Below are 21058 nucleotides of genomic sequence, written 5' to 3' on the forward strand. Positions count from 1 at the left end.
TTCCCCAGTCAAGCAAGGCTGGGCCTCCACTGGCCCTGGGACTCACCCTCCATCCTGTCTCTCCCTTTGGTGTGAACATCATGGCACCCCTGAGTTGCTCATCCCCACCACCTAAGAATCCACATCCCCCATCTCTTGTCTATGCCTCTGGTTTCCTCTGTATCTCACCTCTAGATAAGAGGGCAAGTATTTTGACTCCTAGAGTAAGACGGTCTGAAACTCTTTGGGGTTGAAGGTTACTCATTAGCCTAGGCCCCACACTGCATGTGGCTTTGAGGTCAGTGTTCCAGCTTCTTTCACCTTTTTTGACTTATTTGCTGAAATGAAGTTGGACTTTGAATCCTGTCAGCCATGCTGTGTATGCCTGTTCACGTTTGGATAGATTTGTTTAAGTGTTATGGTATTGGAAAAACAAGACTCATGGTTTTGATTTTAGACTTCAACAAAATTGCAAGTTTATACTATTTCAGTTTTGTTATGCGTCCAGTCAGCTTTTAAGAGCTAAATTAAAACACCTACCTGTGCTGTAGAACTACCACTGTGGGGAAATGCATTTTATGTGCAGTATATTTGACTTTGTTAAAGCCCAAGTCTCAGCCAAGTACATTTGAAGATCTAATTGGCTTTATTAAGTGATTCATGAACCCAGCAGCCTCCTATGAAGCAAGTAGAAATGAGCTCCCACGAGCTGTACAAAACAGTAGGTTTTTATAGGAAGGAGGATAGGGTACGAAGTTACTAGCCAAAGAAAACAAAGGATTGTTTCAGTCAAGGTCACCTTCCTTTAGGGGGAAGAAAAGGAGTCTTTTTAGGTGATTACCTCATCTTCCTTTGGAGGATGGAGAGGGCCCTTATGACAGATTACCTCTGTCCAGAAAATCCTAGATTGTTTGACTTGAAATTCCACTCCTGGAGGGGCTGAAACTCTGAGTCTCGGTTTGCTGTCACAGCAGCAAGTGACTGTACCTTGGGCCTGTGACTCTCTCCAAAAACCTAGAGGTGGAATTTTGAAGCATAACCACTAGAATCCTGGCATTAGCCTTTTCCGCACTATTTGAGACCTGATTTTAGTTGCTTTGAAGTCATTCTCTTCCTTAGTAAATGAAATATGACGTGACTCTCGCAACCTGTTTATATCCTCTGTGATGGCAAGGCCTGTGTCGTGCTCATGGAAGGTATCTTGTACATGCTTGTGGAATGAACGGAGAACAGGGTCCACAGTCCTTACTGTTTAGGGCATTGCGTTTTGTTTTGTTGTGTTGTGTTTTAGGAACACTGGAGCTTTATTTAGTTGAGTTTTGGTTTTTTGTATGTATAAAAGCAGTACGTGAGTTAAAAGAAATCTAAGTTCACAGATGTACATATATATGTCAAAACTCATCCCATTACACTTGTTAAATACATACAATTTAGTGTGTTTTTTAAAATTATTTTTATTAAAATATAATGTATTATTTGCCCCAGAGGTACAGGTCTGTGAATCATCAGGCTTACACAATTCACAGCACTCACCATAACACATACCCTCCCCAATGTCCGTAATGCAGCCACCCTATCCCTCCCCCCCACCCCCCAATTCAGGGCAATTATGCCCCTGTTTTGTTCAGGATTTCAGATAGTTTGATACCAGATTTAATTTGCCCTGCAGCAGTTGTTTTTGAAGGTTAGTTTGTTTTCTAGAACTGTGATCTCCAGTGCTGTAGTATTAGCCATATGTGGCTGTTGAGTACTTGATGTTTGACTAGTGTGACTCAAGGACAGGATTTTAATTTTAATTAAGTTACATTTAAAGACTCACGCTTGATTTAGTTATTGGGAAAAGTTTAAGTTTGAAGTAATTTGAATATGTGAACCTACTAATTTAACATTATCTATTTGGCTCTCATTACATTTTTTTTAGACTGTGCTATTCTAGAAGATGTACCTCCTTGATGTTAAAGATCAAGTGTGAGGTGTAGGAAGTGAGGAGGTAAGGTGGGCGGTGAGAGACCAGAGTTCTGTCGGTGCTGACAGGGTAGGACATCAGCGGGGCTGGTGGCTCAGAGCTAACACAGGGAAAGGTGGGAACAAATTAAAGCATCTGGCAGCACTGATCTCGGGCTAGCCCTTGTGAGGAAGAGGCAGGGAAGACAGGGCAAGAGGAGAGGGAGTTGGGAGGGTAGAGCAGCACACCTGTGAAAGATAAAAGTGAAGTAAATGCTTGTGGCAGAAAGAAGGGGAAGCATCCCCTTGTTCTTTGTGAGGGATGCTAGGCCAGAAAGGGATACATGTTCTCCTGGTGAAGCTCAAACAACATGGAAGTCTCCCGGAGACATCTTGGCCAGTGAAGGTAATGAGGCAGGCATTAATAGGCAACCGAGGGCAGCTCTTTGTCCTGGAAGCCTTGTCACCATGACACATGGAGAAGGAGATTTTTTTAAAAATCATCTGGACTCTACTCATTCAGCATACATTGACTGAGTACCTACTATGTGCCAGGCACTGTTCTAGGTGCTGGGGAAACATAAGTCAGTGGAGCTGTCTGAACCCTGCTGAGTGAAGAAGCCAGTCACAGAAGGCTACCCAAGATTCTGTGTAGATGGTATCACCAGAACAGTTGAATCCCTCAAGACAGAAAATCAGTTAACGGTAGCCAGGGGCTGGAAAGGGGGATTTGAGATGAGCTTCTGATAGCTATGGAGTTTCTTTCTGGAGTGATGGAACTATTCTGGAATTAGATAGTGATGATTGCACAAATAGTGAATCTGCCCAAAAACCACTGAAGTGTATAGTTTCACATGGTAAATTTTATGTGATATGAATCATTTTTCAGTTTAAGAAACTATTTAAAAAAATGAGTGAAGTACTCCTTCCAGGAGTGTAACAGACAGATTTGTAGGATCAGATGTAATTAGTGTAGCCCTTGGGATGAGCACACTGGTGCCTAACCCAGGCCTTTGGGTGGTCAGAAGCTTCTTCCCAAAACCTCTGTCTTTACCAAGGAGTAGAAGAGGCAGGAACTGAGTCACTCACATTGAGTTGCTTACTGCTTTATTTGGAAAATCCAAAAACTTCTGGCTCCTTAGATGAGGCCTCTCTGTCTGAGGATATGTCATCTGCCCTAAGGGTCTCCACAGACTAGACCAAGGACACCCAAGGTACAAGGTTACTTCTAGGCATGGGGAACTGTGGTGAGATCCTCTATTGGTGTGGATCGCTGTGTGAGAACACAAACCCTCCAGCTAGTTCCAGCAGAAGGGGTTGACTCCATGGATCCTTGGGAATGTTTGAGAGGTGGGATCCAGGCTGGGTGGGGTCCCTGCCCAAGCAGCACATCAGAACCAAGCAAGGATGCTGCTTCTACCTCCACCATGGGGAAGCTAGCTAGTGGCCTGAGGGGTTGGGATGCCAGCATCATGGCTGCTCACAAAGAAACCACACCACTTCAGCCGGAATCAGGATGCCACTGCCACAGCTGCTGGCCCCAGAACCAGGTTACTTCTGTGACCCAGACAGCACAGCATACCTCTCTCCTCAGCTGGCTGCTGCTCATTCACATGGCCGGGAAGCGCCCCTGATTGCTGGAACTCAGGGTAGCATTCGCAGCCCTTGGTGCGCCCGAGTGTAGAAACTAGAGTTTCTGGGGGCTCCTGGCTGGCTCAGTCCACTAAGCGTCTGACTCATGATTTCAGTACAGGTCATGATCTCAGGGTTATGAGATCGAGCCCTGTCTTGGGCTCTGCACTCAGTGTGGAGCCAGCTTAAGAGTCTCTCTCGCCCTCTGCCCTTCCCCTGCATTAAAAAAAAAAAAAAGAAAGAAAAACAAGAGTCTTTGTTTCCCAACCTCTGCAGTATAAGGAGTTGCCTCAGACATTGTGAAATGAATACACAGAATCTGCCGCAGGGCCTTTCAGAAACTGTGTGGACACTCCGAATTTACCTTTAGTCGGCTGCACTTATCTGTACATTTGTGCCAAATGAAGGGGCACACTGTGCTCAGCTGGGACTCTGGGGTCTCTCCAGTTACATGACAGCCTCCCCCAAGGCCAGGTGATGCTTTGGCTTCTGGATTCCCGCATGTTCTTCCACTTCTGTTCAGTTTATTTGTTCAGTGTGCACTGGAAATACAAAATGTAAAAGGAGCTCTCATGCCCTCAGGGAAGAGGGTGCAGACAGGCACACAGACTGCTGGACGCGCTTGCCGTCGAAGGCAGGGTGGATGGGGCACGACAGAGGTGGGGTGGATTGGTCCAGGCAGATTGTCCTTCATGGGCCATGCTTCAGAGAGGAGGGGGCTTGAGAGCAGAGTTGTGGGCGTGAATGGAAAGCAGGAGAACAGCCCGTGTGTGCACAGCGGTCTGCCAGGCAGGGACCACACGGGAACATGGCAGGTGAGAAGGTGAGGCTAAGGGGTTGCTAGGCAGAGCTGCAGAAGGGAAGCCCTAGTGAAGGTGCAGAAGGGAAGCCCTAGTGAAGAGGGAAGAGGCCTAGTGAAGAGGCCATTGACGTGTGCAGATGAGGCTGCTGGGGAGCCGGAGAGGGAGTGAGGTGGAGCGGGAGTGCAGTGAGCCTGGAGGCCAGTGCACCAGCCCAGCCGGTGAGGCCCAGCCCGGTGAGGCCCAGCCTGAGCAAGGGCGGAGCAGGCATCCTTCCTTTGCTTTCCTTAAATGGCTGCATGTACCTTTATCTCTTTAGAAACTGCTTGAAGGTAAGTGAGGTGTGGTGTTTTGCATCATGCTTTTTGTTTCAGGTTGAATGGTTTGCACATTGCTATACTTGCTTTTAAAAAAAAAAAAGAAGAAGAAGAAGAAGAACTTAAACTAATTTAAAGTAAAGTGCTTTTGTGAATTTCTTTGAATGTAAGGTTGCCTGAAGTGAACACATAACATTGTTGGCATCATGCTTGGGCGACGCTGGAGAATGAAAAATAGGCCGGACTCCAGGTTCTGAACAGAACCATTAGGGAGCATCCTTACCCCAAGCAAACACACTTGCATTTGTTCATACAGAAAGTTTTAAGGCTTTTAGCTTAAACTTTGGGCCTGAAATACAGCTCCTGATTCAGGGAGGAATGGCTGCACTTAAAAAAGAACATTGCACTGTGTTCCCTCAGAGAGCTCCCGGTCATAGTGTTCACCTGGCTAGTAGAATGGCTGGCCCTTCATTCAAAAACAGTGGCCTCTGTCTGTGGTTTGGCACTTAAAACATTTTCTCCAGTTACCATAAGGCTTAAATTTTCTTTGGTGCTTTTCATATAAAAATCCAACCCAAATGCATTTGACCACATTGGTGTGATTTTCGAATAGTAATTGAACTCCCCTTTTTTGTGGCCTGCAGGAGATATGGATTTAGCCGCCAGAGCAAAACAGAGAAGGTAAGAAAAGCATAGATAATGGGAGAGAACATTGGAGAGATGGAAGCGCCCCTCCCCTTTGCCTCTGTCTGATGCGGATGGGCCCCGGGCTTAGCAAGAATGGGGGGATGCGGCTTCACAGTGACCCGGGCTCCAGTCCCTGGGCAACCCGGGTTAGCGGGGATGTGGCAGCTGCCTGGGGCCACTGCATCTCCCTGTACTAGCTGCGGTCTGCCACCCTCGTGGGCCAGGGCGCTGAAGCAGCAGCCTCATGGAAGGGCTGGAATTCATGGCCCCAGAGACAACCAGCTGGGCTCTCCTAACTCCAGAGGTATGAAGATGAAGTCTGCTGCAGGGCCCTGGGCACTCCCCGCTGGAGGAGGGAGACCCTAGACAGGTGTGAGCAGAGTGCTGCCGGTGATGTAGAACAAAAGAGCCGCATGTTGCAGGCCTGCCCTAAGACAGCCTAGTGTGGAGAACTCAGGGAAGTAGAAGTGGGCGTTCTAACTTCACACGGCAGTCTCAGAAACCTCCCATAATGTATGTGTTTACTGATGAGCCTTAGCCATCAGCTGCAGGGTGGGCATGTGCATCTTACAGTGCCAGACCCCGTACTGTGCCTCAGCCCCTTTTTGCAGGGCTCTGCATGTCCTTTCTTCATTTACTTCCCTGAGCAACTCAGTGAGGAAGACACTACCTTTTTTCAGAAAAGCTGAGGTCAGAAAGCTGTGAGGCTCAGAGAGGCTCTGGGATTTGTCCACAATCACGCAGGCCCCTCAAGGGAAGTAATAAGAATCTGAACCCAGGTCTGTGGGACAGCAAAGCCTGTGCTCTTAACCACTGCCTTTTAAATAATGGATTGCTGACTAAAGTTGTTGTTGGCTCTTAAAAAGCAGAGTCCTATAGTTTGAGATCCATGTGTACTCTTTTTTTCCCTCATTCCCCATCAGACTCCCAAGAGTTCCTTGCATAGGACACTTCCTCTCTAGGCTCTGTTCTCCTGCCGCCCCGGCTCTGTGCAGAACCTTGATCCTTCCAGGAAGCCTGCCTGGCTCTCAGCCTCCTGCATTATGTGGTGATTGCTGTCTCAGTTGGCAGAGGGCACGGAGAGTGAATAGGAGCATGTGTGCCAAAGGCAGGCTGGCTGGTTTCAGATCCCTTCTCTGTGTGACTTCGGACACTGTACTTACTCACTGCGCCTCAGTTCACGGCGTCTGTAAAGGAGGGGTGGTCACTGTACCCCCTCACAGCCTTGGTGGGGAGAATGACGCGGGAGATACCAAATAAGCATGAGCTGTTTTATCAGGGGCAGTGGTAGTTCGGGGCAGCCAGTCATTGATTAGGGTACCTTCTTTTTTGGTCTTCTCGTTATTTAATTTTGCAACCATTGTGTTTTTATTTTTAACTAAAAACCCTCCAAAGCAAGGGTTTTCTGGATTTGTGTATGTCAGGTGGCATCTGATACGTAATAAGAATTTGATGTGTACTTTCAATTTGGCATGTAATTTAGTCTGAAAAAGAATGTCTGTGCGTATAGTTATTGGGTGTATTAATTATGTTTGGAAAAGCCATGCGATGCTCATTAAATGGTATTCACTTTGGGCTTGTCTACAAATACAGATACAGGTTTCCTCTACTATCCCAAAGTAGAGTGTAGCTGTAAAGCCTTTTATAAGGCAGAATGGTATAAAGCAAAGAAGCAATTGCCATCAGTTTATATGAAAAATTTGTGAGCATTCCTAGACCCAAAAAGTCAAGTCTTAGGCTTTTCTGATACAAGCCTTGCCAACAGACACACAAAATAAATTGAGACAAAGCACAGATGCTTGGATACAGTTCGAAGCTCTTGCAGCTTGATGCTGAGATGCTGAATGTCGTTCCCAGGGAAGGAGCTCAGCAGCCCGCTTTCATTGCCCAGGTTACACACTCCCTCCTAATGGCTCACAGCTAAACGCTGAAAACTGTTTTCGCTTTCACCTTTTTTTGTAAAAGCGAAAATCCTTTTCAGATTTCTTTTGATCAGCAACAACAGGTACTAATAGGGGTCTTTTGTGAAAGCAAAGTGGCCTAACACGAGTTTTTGAAATCAGGGGATACCTATATCCCCCTCAGTGAGGAGCTCACAGTGTTCCCTGGGGTCAGTTACAGGCAGGTTATAGAAAAGCCTTCTAGAATTGGGTCGGTCTAAGGAGGCCGTCTGAGACCGCCATTTCTCTTTTTCAATCCAAGAGGACCCTGATATCCAGAGAAGGTAAGCCTGTGGTCACCCCGCTGCAAGGTGGCAGACACGGAACTAGGAGCAAGCTTTCTTGACTTGCAGTGCAGTTTTGAGAAGCTTCAGGTCATGCAGGTGTCTTGAGTGTGGCGGTGGGTATGTTTAGAGCCTGAGGCTGGATCCAGAGCCAGAAGCTGGATCACCAGGTGAAGTAGTTCGATTTTTATCCTTCAGGCCAGTGGTTTTTAAACTTTGTTGGCTACCCTTAGCAGTAAGAATTCTGTTTTTCATCATGATTCAGTACACACACAGACCGCTCCAAAATAAAGGTTTCACAGAGCAGTGCCTAACCCTTTACTATGTGTAAAGCACTTTGATGTGTCCTGTTCTCTTATTTTCGTGTCATGTCTATAGATGCTGGCCATACCTGCTAAAGGACTTGCATGTCCCCCAGTGGGTCTCAAGTGGCCGTTTGAAAAATATACTCTGTTAGGCAGTGATTTGCTCTTGAAGGCGTTAAGGCAGGGAGGAGACCCAGTCAAAGGAGGAGTCAGGCAAATGCATGCGACCTGATAGGCACTGAACCAGCAAGCAGTATAGCAATGGCGTGAGGCATGGGCCAAGGCCTGGACCTTGACCTGCTCTTTCTGTGGTAGGATTGGAAGCTCAAGTCCCTGGATCCCCCACTCTTTGGCTGGGACTGGTTCACTTTTCCAGATCTGCATATTGTCCTTCACAGATCTGTGCCTCTTTGCATTGTCAGCCTTTCTCCACTGAGTCTTCATCTCCAGGGCCCAGCTATTTTTGCATCTTCCCTTCCAGGCCGAGGACAAGAAGACGGTCCTTCCCGCAGGGCTCTCGGCTGCAGAAAAAGCTGATGCCCGTGAGGAAGATGAGCTTCAAGCTGCTGAAGAGGTGTGTGGCCAGTGTAGGTCCCCTGGGGCTTCTGTTTCAGGCATCTGGGGAGAAATTGTCCCTTCATCCCCAGCTTTGCAAACGGCCAACTGCCTCCCACACCCCACTGCTGTTAGCTGGCCTCTCACACCCTTTCCAGTTTCCTTTCCTCACCCCTTCCCTCATGAGCCTCACTAGAGAGAACAAGTAAACAACCTTGGATTGCACCGCAAAAGTCTGTGTAGACCCGTTGCAGAAGCCTTACGTACTTCTGCTACTTCTCTCCGTTCTTCCAGCAGCGTATCCAGTCATTGATGACCAAGATGACCGCCATGGCCAATGAGGAGGTGAGGGGGGCATTGTGTGTGTGGTGCCATGTGGAGGTGGGGATGTGGAACTGCCCTCTGCTACTCCAGGGAGCCTCCTCCCAGAGGGACCTCCTTCATCAGGGCCCTGTCTTTTTAGCAGTCAGTGCTTCCTCTTTCCTTAGGGTCTTTTAGGAAGCTTTCTCCCAGTGCATAGTGTTGCCGTCCATGGGAACCTCTGGGGATCTGCAAGGACCCTTGTGAGAGTGGGATGTCCTTGCTGGGACGGCATCACAAGGACATCTGTAGAGGAGCCGTGGTTCAGCCCTGCCTCTCCACAACCACCCATGCCAGAACAACCCTCGTCCTTCCCATGCCATCTGCTTAGAACATTTTTCACTGGTCTTCCCAGACCTCGGGGCCTGTCCAAAAGGTTTAACCAAAGGCTTTGAAAGGATCCCTCCTTTTTAGGGCAGGAAAAGCCTGTGGCAGTAATGAGGTATTTGGAGAGCTCTAAGATTCCTGTTTCTGTCCCATGTGTATTTTTTTCTTCCCCTCAGTTCTAAGACTTCCAGATTCCTCTGCTCAGGAAGAGACCCTGAGATGGGGTATTTGGGGTAAAGAATGATTTCCCAGGGATCAGGAAGAATCTGGCACAAACATCTGAATGATTCACATGATGGAGAGATGGCTTACCATTTGCCCCACGGCTTGTTTTCCCCTTTCCTTGTTGATAGATACCTAAACAAAGCCCAGAGTATTCCCCCTCCTCCCCTGGAGTATTATCTATTTTTGCTATATGACTCAGAGCATTCAGATTTTCCAGTTCTGTGAAAGACAAGGCATGGCCTTAAGAACTCCCCCTCCCCGTGACTGCAGAGCCGCCTCACTGCCAGCTCCGTAGGCCAGATCGTGGGACTCTGCTCCGCCGAGATCAAGCAGATCGTGTCCGAGTACGCAGAGAAGGTATGTGGGGCCCCAGGTGGAGTCTTAGCCTCAGGTCATGCCCCCAGGATCTCTTCTGTGTCCCTATACCCTTCCATATCATTGATGGAGTCACGTTGTAATTCACCAGCGACATTTATCAGAGACATGCACGCCATGCAAAGCCGTCAGCATTTGTCCGTTAGCTCAGTTAATTTTCTTCTGCAGTGCCTATTTTTCTATACATATAAAGAGAAAGCCTGTCTCTCAGAGCAAGGATCACATCTGATAAATTGATGTCCGAGGTATAGCATAGGCATTTTTCCTTACCTACCAGGCTTCTTATAACTTGGGCTCAGTTTGGTGATTGGGTAGAAGAATAAGCTTTTGCCACTTAGGAGACAAACCCCATAACTCAGCCAAGCCCAAGGCAAAATTTTTTGTTCCACTTTATTAAAAGGGTATAGAATGAACTAAAGCCTAAAAGCTATATTTCAGTGTTAGATTTTTTTCTATCCTAAGAATAGGCAGCAGGACCTTGAGTATTTCAGGGAGATGGTGATTAATCATTGTGCACATAACTGATTCTGGTCCGGCTGAGATGTAGTATCGGTGAAATCAGATTTACAGGGCATTGTTTCACATCCTTCCTTTCCCAGCCATACTCAAGTCCATCGCCCTAAAACGTTGATGTGTATTAAAGCATCCAGCATTGCCTTCCCTGTCTCAGAAGCCTTGACGACAAATTAGTTATGCTCCAGCCCTCCATGCAATATTCTTCTCAAGTGATTTTGCAGAGATGATGTACTTGGGGAAAGGATGTCTCCTGAAACTGAGAGTTATGACCTTCTGTAAACACTGCAGGGGGTCACCTCCCACCAATGGGGGGTCTTTGAGCAATACAATGAGTAAAATGGCTTAGAAAGTCCGGGGGTGTGATTCTCACGTTTCCCCTACCCGCTACCCGCCAAGTCAGTGCTGCTTAATACGGGTTTTCTAATCCAGCTTTCATGGAGTCCAAAGTGTCCTCTGTTTCAGTCTGCCACCAAGGAGAGATGACAGTAGTCAAAGTGTCCTCAGAGATTTGACTGGAAAAGGACTTAGATAATCCTCAAAGTTACAGATCAGCTTAAAAGCCTTGAAAGTGTAATTGGGGAGAACGATTTATACATTGCCCCAAAAAGGAAGTTTCTTGATTGGTGGTCGGCACACAATTGGATGGCTCTTGCCTTTATATTGCCACATAGCATTGATGAATCCAGTTTTTTAAAAAAATAACTAGAAGTTGGGGTACTCACTGCAGGGGCCCTGACTTTTGTTTTCATACTCACCCACTGCTGGTAGATAAGAGCTCAGATTATTTTAAGAGGGAAACCAAGCAGGCTGACCCTCCTTTGTTGGTCATATGCCTCTCTTTGCCTGGGAGTCCTGAAGCTTACCTCTTTCCCCAGTCAGCTCTTGCATGTCTGTGTCTCCTTTTGGGTCTGTTATCCCCTGAACTTTCCCTCCTCACTCTTCTACTGTGATCTGTACCCACGACCTGTGACTGCACTCTCTACCTACATTCCATTCTGCCAGAAAAGAGTGATGTTGGAAGTAGTTTGGAACCAGTGTTTTTCCAAGGACATAAGTAATTAAACTGCTAATGAAGAATTAGAGGTTCAGGGTTCACTGCTTGATTGTGTTTTTGCATTATGTATGTAGATCATATAGCGTTAAAGGTAATGCTTTTTTAAATTATATCCTATTAATCTTATTCTCATATCAGAGTCATCTCACATTTGCATATTACCCTCCAGGGTTGGTCCCACATCTCCATGGTGGTTCCTAGTTGCAGCCATCAGGTAGGGCATCAAGAAGTCGGGTGGTACAGTTAAAAAGACAGCATTTGAAGTCATGTCTTAGTTCATATCTGTCTACGTCCCAGCTGTATGACCTTGACCAATTTATTTAACCCCTTTTTGTCCTCCTATCTCCCTATGTAAAATGGAGATAATACTACTTCACTGTCAGGATTTTGTGAAGATTAAGTGAAATGTGACTAAATACCTCAAACAGTGTCTGGCACGTGAGAGCTTTTAGCTGATACTCACCTTCATTTGCTTTTTATAGTCTGCATTTTTTTTTTGTCATGTCGAATCCTAAACATTTTTTATGTTTCTAGCCTTTGCACTTATTTGAATACTAGATAATTCATGTGTTAATACAGCCCAGTTCCTCAAACATTTCCCTGTTGTTCGACTTCTAAGTTGTCTGTGTTTGCCACTGTGGATAATGCTGTAGTAAACTCTGAGCAGATAGTTTCTACTAAGAGATTTTTTTAGGAGTTGGGTGTTGGGTTATCTCTCTTTGTTGCTTTACAAATAAGTTGTAACAACACACAATACTGTCAGTGATAAAGGGGCTTCACCATGGCCCCACATTTCCAACTTTGTTCATTTGTCTAACTTGCTACTTTAGTAGCTATAAGATAGCACCTCTGCTCCTGAGAGGATGGGCCATGGTTCCATGTTTTTGTTTGCTCTGTTTTGTACTATATAAATTGTCGTTACCTGTACTCATTTATCTTTTGGATATGTGATGTTTTGCATATAAATTTGAATATAGTCTCTGGCGATTCACAGACCTGTACTCCTGGGGATAAAAATGTATGTTTATAAAAAATTTTTAAAAATTTGAATATAGTCTATATTCTAGATTTATATATTTCATCACTAAAGTATTTCTTGGCTTTTTTTTTTTAATATACAGTAAGTTAGCCACCATACAGTACATCATTAGTTTTTGATGTAGTGTTCAGTGATTCATTAGTTGCATGTAACACCCAGTGTTTTTTTATTTTTGATTGCTTTTCATTATAAAGAAGGAATTTGTATGTAAATCAATGGATCTTTTTATTATAGTTTCCAGGTGACCAGGTCATCATCTTTCCATGGATCCAATAAGTAATCCATTACATTTCAGTTCATCTTTTACTGATGATGTTTAATTCTTTAACTTATGTGGAGTTCACTTTTATTTATTCTAAAATGGGATTCATGCCAATTTTCCTCCTCCTATCCACTCTCCTAATACCATTTATTCATAATTTCTTTATACTTACTTGGAGATAGCTTATTGTATTTTTGTGGTTTTTATCTAATTTAAACTGTTTATGGACTCTTTCTTACTTTATTGGTTTATACTTCTCTAATTTTGTGCAAGTTCCATGGTGAAGTGGCTTTGTTGTAGTTGTTGTTTGCTTTATTGTTTGCTCCTGTTTTATCAGTGGCCTCTCACCAGAGAGCATGAGGAGCACAACTGTAGTTGAACAGTCGGGTTTATTGCTGGTGCTGGTGGGGGAGACTGTGCACGGGTGGGGAGCCATGCAACATCTCAGTAAGGAAGCATTAGGAAAGACTTATTGTGGGATTCTGGCTTGTTTTAGGTGATTTGTGGGAAGGACCAAGAAAGTAGAGCTTTGCTGTCTGTTGGATGTTTTAAGGAAGGGTGATCCTATAAATGATTGTCTAAATAAATTTAGTAAGATGGGGGAATGAAAAAAATTAAAAAGATGAGGTAATGAATCATGGTTAAAGCTGTGTACTGTTATTAGCCAGCATAGGGGTATGTTTGGTCATTTTTGCGATTTGAGCATTTATGAGATTTTGTCCATGTTCAGACATGATTACGGAATGCTCATGTCTTTTCCTTCATCTTCAAGACATTGTGTGATGTTGACATTCTTTGAAATTACCTATGTTTAGCAACAAGATCTAGGATGTGCAGGGCAGCTCCCAGCAACATCGAGGTCTTGTCTAGAAGGCAGGTTGGCTCTCAGATGCCAGAGGCTGCTTTACTTCTCCTCTGCTTATTTATTTATTTGACAGTCAGAGATTACAAGTAGGTGGAGAGGCAGGCAGAGAGAGAGGAGTAAGCAGGCTCCGTGCTGAGCAGAAAGCCCAATGCGGGGCTTAATTCCAGGACCTGAGACCATGACCTGAGCCGAAGGCGGAGGCCTTAACCCACTGAGCCACCCAGGTTCCCCAACAACACACACTTATTATCTCACAGTCACTGGGGGTGAACAGTTGAGCACAGAATAGCAGGATTTTTTTGTTTAGGGCTCTCACAGTGAAAGTGCTGCCCGGGCCTGCTTTCTTATCTGAGGCTCAGCTGGGGCAGGATCCACTTCTAAGCTCATGTGGTTGTTAACAGGATTCAGCCTGTTGGCTGAAGTCCTCAGCTCTTGCTGCCTGCAGGCTGCTGGCTACCCTCGGTTCCTTGCCATGTGGCCTTCCCCAAATCACCACTTGTTTGATCACAAGGAAGAGCACCTCCTCATAGGCTAGACGTTGTAGTTCTATATAACAGCTAGGTGCATGCACTCACATATATCCCATCACTTCACTGTCTTCTCTTGGTTAGAAGCAGGTCACAGGTCCCATCCACATTCAGGGAATGGGCTTACATGAAGGCCTGAACACCAGGAGGCAGAGGGGATAGGGCTTTCCTAGGGTTGTCCACCACACTGTTTGGTTTCCGCTTTAATCTTACTGCCATGGGGCGCCTGGGTGGCTCAGTGGGTTAAGCCGCTGCCTTCGGTCATGATCTCAGGATCCTGGGATCGAGTCCCGCATCAGGCTCTCTACTCAGTGGGAAGCCTGCTTCCTCTCTCTCTCTCTCTCTCTCTCTGCTTGTGATCTCTCTCTGTCAAATAAATAAGATCTTTAAAAAAAAAAAAAAATCTTACTGCCATGAATTGGGCTGATACCAGGCACTGGCAGCTTATCAAAAGTCCATGCCCTCACCTTTCGGGTTTCCGTAACGAATCCCTTGGAAGTGGAGATGGGATTGAGGGATGCCCCAGAGGGAGGCCTTCAGAGGTACTTGTAAGAAACCCAAATTAATCTGGTAACAGGATGGATTTCTGCTTAGTGGAGAAAAGGGACAAGATAGTTTTGGGAGTATGAAAGAGTGAAAATGATTTTGTGAGCAGGCAGTGAATCGAACAGCCGGCCTGGTGCTTGGAAAGCTGACAGGCATTAGGATATAAAAAATGTGGGAAAACACATGTGCAGGCTTCTCTTTGATTTGTAAAGTTCACAAGTTCTTCTAACAGTGTAACATGATAAATAACGCATGTGTTTCAAAGCAAGCCTCTGAGATATGTAACTCAATTTAATATGGTTCCTGTAAAGCAGCAGGGAAGAGGAATGTGAAGAAGCTCCCAGATATATAATTCATGAGTTCATGTAGGCTCTCGGCCAAAGAGCACCATCTCCCTTCTTTTCTGAAGGGTAATGCCCTTTCCAGAATGCGCTAGATGAGACACTGCTGTGCTTTTTGGTGTTGATGTCTAATACGCTCGCTGCATCTTAGCCTTCATTTTTATAGGGAAGGAGAGTCTATGACTGTCATTTGCAGAACACTAAAAAACTTGACTGTCCAAAACCCACTTCTGCTCTACGATCCTGCACTAGCTTGTGTCAGAAGAAGGGGAAGGAAGCTGAGCCAAGGAAGTAGCCAGGTCCCCTAGAAGGACAAGAAGGGACTCTCCCTAATGCCACTTCCTAATGAACCCTATATCATTTCAACCACTTTAATACGTGACAGCCAGCTAAATCATTCCTTGGTCAGCATCTTCCTGAGATAGAATCTTAGAACATTTTGTTAATCTAGAAGCACAGATCTGCCTTGGGGAATCAGAAGAATCTATCCTGAGTGCCTTCTCTGTGCTCAGTGCCTTGTATGTTATGATCTTGTGAATTCTCAGAGCAGTGTGCTGCCTTCTTGCATATAATCCTCTGCCTTCCTTCATCATTGTACTTCCTCACTTGCAGCTGAAACTCTCTGTTTATGAGTATGTGGACCACGTTTTACAGCTCTCTGCAACCTTGGAGCAAGGACCTGACAGTGTTGGTGTTCTGTATGTAAGCGTGTGATGTTATATCCATTTTGCAGATGAGGACACTAAAGGGTTGAGTCACTTGTCCAGTGTCACATAGCTAAGAAGTTCCAGGTTCGCATACAGGACTGTCTGACTTTGAAACCTGTCTCCTTGGCAAAGTAGAGTGTCTGTAGGGGCCAGCCATCATCCTTTGCCGTCATCCTTCTCATCCACCTTCCAGGTTTGCAGTGACAAATCTCTTTAGATTCTGTCACTGTCCAGCTGCCTACCTTAGGCTAAGTAGAGAGACGCCAGGTCATGTTGGGAACTAGCCACAGAAATAAGCAAAATGAAAATGGTGTGGCCCAGGCACACACACGCAATCACACCTGTGCTGCTAAAAGCTGTGGAAGTTTCTATTTGGGGTGTGTGCATGTGTGATTTTTCATATCACTTTTATAACCTTTAGAATGTAACATCCTGATGAATTTTCAGCCATCAAAGGACTTATTTGTGGAAGAAATTTTTTTCTTAATAGGTTTTGGAAATGTTCCTTTCCGGCAATTAAGAAATTCTGGCACCATTGCTTCTGAACTTTTGATTCTGAGGCCCATTCTCTGGCATTTAATTGGAAGCCCGGCCAGTCTTGAAGTTATGTCTTTCAGGAGCACCTGGGGGTGCTCAGGTAATTGAGCTGGGTGTAGCCAAAAAGAGGTCGTGGCCAGGGCATGGTCAGGAATGCACATATAAAAACACAAAGGAAATTAAGTCCCCTCTAGAGAATGCAGACAACCACATTTGATTAGGGTGGATTTTGTCCCACTTGTCCTTGTCCCTCTCCTTTGTGATAATTTATATTCCACTATGATGCAAAACCAGCTGCCTCCTAAGTTCCACGCTCGCTAACTTGGACAGTATGGGTGTGGGAGCCTTCTGTTTGCAAGGACTGGAAGCTGCCCGTAATGGTATAAGCAAAAAGGGAGTGTTTATCATAACTGGGAGGTCTGTGAATGCAGGGGTCCCAGGGACTCCAGCAGCCTTGTCTCATCTCTGCTCTTGCTTCACTTGGTTTCTCTCTCTGTTGTCACCTGCTGGCTTCACCACAGACTGTCAGTCTTCTAGCACCCTCCCCACTTCTATGCGTAGAGTCCTAAGGATGATATCTCTGGCGTGGCTTATGTCCCATATACCTCCGGGGTCCAGTTGCTTGGGCCAGGTGGTGGCCTGCCTCTTGACGGCAGCCTGTCTGGCATGAGAGCGAGTAGGTGATAGTGGTCCCCCACAGGAAATGTTATAAACCAGGTGATGCTAGGCACTCACCATGGCCGGTGCCTACTCAGGGAATCTGTCTAACTGAATTGGATGGGATTGACCCAAAAGTGTCAGTTGCTAATATATCAGCCGTCCTCTTGCAGTAACTGCCTTCGTGGTGTTGTTTCTCTACCCTGGTTTCTTATTTCCAGGTAGGGCTATTCCAGTTAGCTTTTTCAAACAGTTATAAAGAAAATCGGTATCATTTTAGAGATATGTTCAGTCTTGAGCTTTGACTTCTTTTCTGCCAGCGAACTGACAGTTGAGCCCCAAGATGGGATGATTTCCTCCTGCGGCCAACACCTGTTGTGCACACACTGTATACTCCAGCAGTGTCCGCCGGGGGTGGGGGCCGTTGCAGGGTCCTGTTACAAGGAAGAGGTGGATGCTGCCTGCTGCCTCCGGGAGCTCCGAGTTAGCCTTCAGTCAACCCGTAAGCAGAGAAATTACAGAATAACATGACCTATATGATCTCAGATGGATACCAGTTGCTACTTGGTTTCTGTTGCCATTTGAAATGTCAGTATATGTGCCCAATGCAAACTGGTTGGTAGAGTTTGTAAGGTTTTACAGGCGAGATAAACCTGACAGCAGGCTTGGTAGGCACAAGGCAAGATTTATTAAAGGTGCCCTCCAGCGAGGTTCCGGGACTCCAGAGAGGAGAGTTGGGGAAGTCGTGAGAGGAGTGGGTTGGGGGAGTCTTTTACCTGGGTTAAGACAGGGCATAGGTTTACAGCCATATAAGGTAGGGTATTTGGTGATTGGAGGGTGGGGGGAGTCCTGTTTCCTGCATAGGTATCGGGTTACTTGTGGAAATGTGACGTGGGCATACATCCTTATGGCAGGAGAGTCAAGGGTTAAGGAACGGGTGGCCCGGTCGTCATTTTATTGTTCCTCCTGCATTCCCAGAGCCACCGACCCAACAGAGTTGACATTGAACTTTTTGTCCTAGGAATAAATGGGCAGAATGAATGACTTTAAAACTATACCCAGTTGAGGTGAAATGGAAAGATATAGTTTAAGGGGGATGGGGACTGGGGAAAGTTACTGCACCCCAGGAACCTTGCTGAGATTAGCAGATCATGGAAAACTTAGCAACAGGGAGATCCTGACTCCTTTGTTATAAGAATCAGGCCCGAGTCAGAACCAATGTGGTTTCTAGTCAGCTAAGATGCAAATGTTTCTAATCCCACCAGTCCCAACATAGGAAAGCATTTTTACCATTTTTTCCAGCAGCATTAGCATGTGGAGCTTGGGAAGAAGTATGGTACCAGGGAGAATTTGTCTTCTTGGGAACCTCCTGCTGTGACCACAGATAGAAAAAAGGGTCTTCTTTTTTTTTTCCAGGGTTGGATTTTTGTACTCCTTCATTCTGGACTGCATTTCTTCATACAAGGTCACAAGTGTTAAGTTACACCCTAAATCTATCTACTTCCGGAGGGCCAAGTTTCCTCTTGCAACTCTCATCTCTGTTGCCTGATGCATAATGACTGCTCAGCAGAGGCTGACAAGTCTCTGCAGGTTTGTGCAAAGACTCACCTAGTGGCCAGGACCAGTGACTTTCCTCCCTATGACGGGCTTTTCTGTGATGTTGTGTGGCTCCACTCCTGGTAGTCTCCTTCCGAGCACTACTGACAATATGCTGTTTTCATTTGTCTCTATCTGTCTTCCTGTAAATGAGAGCTGGGATCATTGTATATTCCCAGTGCCTAACACAATACGGTTTTCATGACCATTTGTGGGAGAGAGGAAAGACAGAATAAGAAGACCTTTCAAAACTCTGTCTTCCTCCAAAGCACAGTTTAGGTTAGAAGAGAATGTAGAGGACACCACCTTTATTTGTGCATGAGTTGGTTTTACCTGATTGAACCGTGGAGGTCCAGGAGTAAGGTCTGTGTCCCCACTACCTACCACTGGGCCTCACACATAATAGGATCTGACTAAAGGGTAATTGAACGAGGTAAAGGAAGGTGGGATAGAGAGATTTAAAACTACAATCTGAATTTAGAGATTAAGGAACCCTATAAATCTGGAGAGAATGATGCTAAATGTGGGGTTAAAATATTCCAGGATTTCCTAAAATCTGAGGTACTGATACAGTAAGTAATAATGGCATAAAAAGAGAAAAAAAAATGGTATCAGCTAATTAGTTGTCGACCTAATAGGATTGTCTCAAGCCGCACAGCACAGTCTACCTTTTTAGAGTCTTTATCAATCTGGATAAAGGCACAGAATGAGTTTGTCAGATTTGGACATCATTTAAAGCTAAAACAAAGAGATGGCTACACCCCAGAGAATAGAGTCAACATTCAAAAATATCTTAGATTGAAATTAGGAGCCCAAACAAATCCATTTGTTCAAGAAGATATGCGGGAACTGTTCCATTTTACTTCAGAAAAATCAGTCACACCAATTCAGGATTCAGTGAGCTTGCCATCTGACGGGACGGTAGTTTGTGGGGAGAAGAGTGGAGAGTTCTGGATTTGTTCATGCCTCCTAAATGCACAGTGCTTTCTGGGCAGATACACTGCATTGCCTGCCGTGGAGCCCAGAGCTGCGTCTTAGATGCATCTGGGTTGCATGAATATGGGTCTTCGAGGTTCATGGGATTTCATCAGTGGGAGTCAGGGATAGTAAAAAAATGTTTACGTACCCCGTTTCACCAGTGGAAGCAGAGAGGGTGAATGAATAGTCCCATCCCGTCTTCAGGGCTCAGATGCCAGTCAAGAGTTGCAAAGGTCCCTTGTCAGCTAGCATATTTCTAGAGAGTAGTAACCAAGATGGAAGGGTACCGACATGTTTTACAGAAAGGGGAGATGAAAGAGCTGTGGATACTTATAGGTGAATCTGTTACCTGGAAGAGTGATTGCACTTTACCTCTGTTGCCTTCGGGAAGAATGGCCATGTACGCATTTGAGTCTTTACAAGGTCTGATTCTGTCTCTGCTGGCTTTTTGCTCCTACTATGCACATGCTTTCAAATTTGGATTGTGAGCTCATGTGTCCTGAAAATTTACTTGTAGAAATTCTTTGAAGCCTAGAGGTGAATCTCTGTTCTTCTGGGGGGGATTTGCTTTTATTTCCAGCAAGCATCTGGAGGCACCCCAGCCGAGGTCCATCGCATACGTAGTCTTGACTTGTGGGTTTTTTTGACCATCCAGGTAGTGTATGCATTTGGATTACAGAACTGGACCTGTTATGAAATCTCACTGCAGATTTTTTTTCTTCTTTCATTCATTTATGCAAAGCAGTTACTGAATTATAAAAAAAATCATTGCTTGAGATCACCTGGTATTGGCAAGTACTTTCAAGAAAACAGCCAACCTCAGTGGTTATATATACCTTCCTGGAGCTCCACTTTCACTAACTCTTTGGCCTTGTAGGTTTTCTTACATTCTTGTTAGCTCATAGGGTTTTTTTTTTAATATTTTAAAAATAAATATTTTGGGTTGTTTGGGTGGCTCACTCGGTTAAGCATCTGACTTGATTTTAGCTCAGGTCAGGAGTCTGCCTGGGACTCCCCGCACCACCACCCCCGACCTCCTGTGTGCATGCACACACTAAATTAATTAATCAATCCATTAATTAATTAATTTTATATCATCTGTTTATTTGCTTTCAATAGAAAGATTCATCAAGGTGCCAGAAACCGAAGTCCCATCTGTTGCGGACAGAGAACTATATCATGAGATAGGGATCTTTCTTGCTGACAACTTAGGAACCATATTTTAGTGTGGGGAGGGAAGTAATACAGGAGAGATTCCTATTTTAGGAAGAAGGTTGATATGTAGATAACCTTTGGGGTCTTTTTCATTATAAAAGTATATAGTTTTAGCTAAAGTAATCATTTTTTAGTTCTCTTAGGAATTTACTATTTTGAACAAGACTAATATTATCAAGTGACATTTAAATCTCATTCGCCTAACAGTGGAAGTTGTGAGTATCTGTCATTTATTAGGAAACATTGAATCTGCACTAGAAGTCGTCTTAATCCACTCTGTGGTTTTGAAAGCACGTTCTTAATCTGAAATTGTTGAACTAAATTAGATTGGTTCTTTAGCCCTCCCTCCAGTGTAAACACAAATGGAATTATTTGTAGATGATTGGCATTCTTGGAGAGATACTGCACTTTTCACATAGAAATCAGTTAAGATGCCCCAAGGATTTAAATTTTTTCTGTCAAGAATTTACTATAAAGTTTCTTCTCCT

At 45.0% G+C, this 21058-nt stretch overlaps 1 protein-coding gene across 4 annotated transcripts in view; it reads left to right on the top strand.

Moving 5' to 3' along the window:
• The window catches only part of CCDC93 (coiled-coil domain containing 93), a 91177-nt gene that overhangs the window by 31957 nt on the left and 38162 nt on the right, over positions 1–21058 (top strand). For 3 of the 4 annotated variants that reach the window (XM_059166668.1, XM_059166670.1, XM_059166671.1), the window contains 4 exons: positions 5317–5353; positions 8370–8462; positions 8738–8788; positions 9626–9712. In XM_059166668.1, coding sequence (XP_059022651.1) covers positions 5317–5353; positions 8370–8462; positions 8738–8788; positions 9626–9712 — 268 coding nt within the window. The remainder of the gene's footprint in view (positions 1–5316; positions 5354–8369; positions 8463–8737; positions 8789–9625; positions 9713–21058) is intronic. The other variant, XM_059166669.1, reaches the window with a different exon arrangement.

This window comes from Mustela lutreola, chromosome 3 (genome assembly GCF_030435805.1).
Source record: "Mustela lutreola isolate mMusLut2 chromosome 3, mMusLut2.pri, whole genome shotgun sequence".
Lineage (NCBI taxonomy): Eukaryota > Metazoa > Chordata > Mammalia > Carnivora > Mustelidae > Mustela > Mustela lutreola.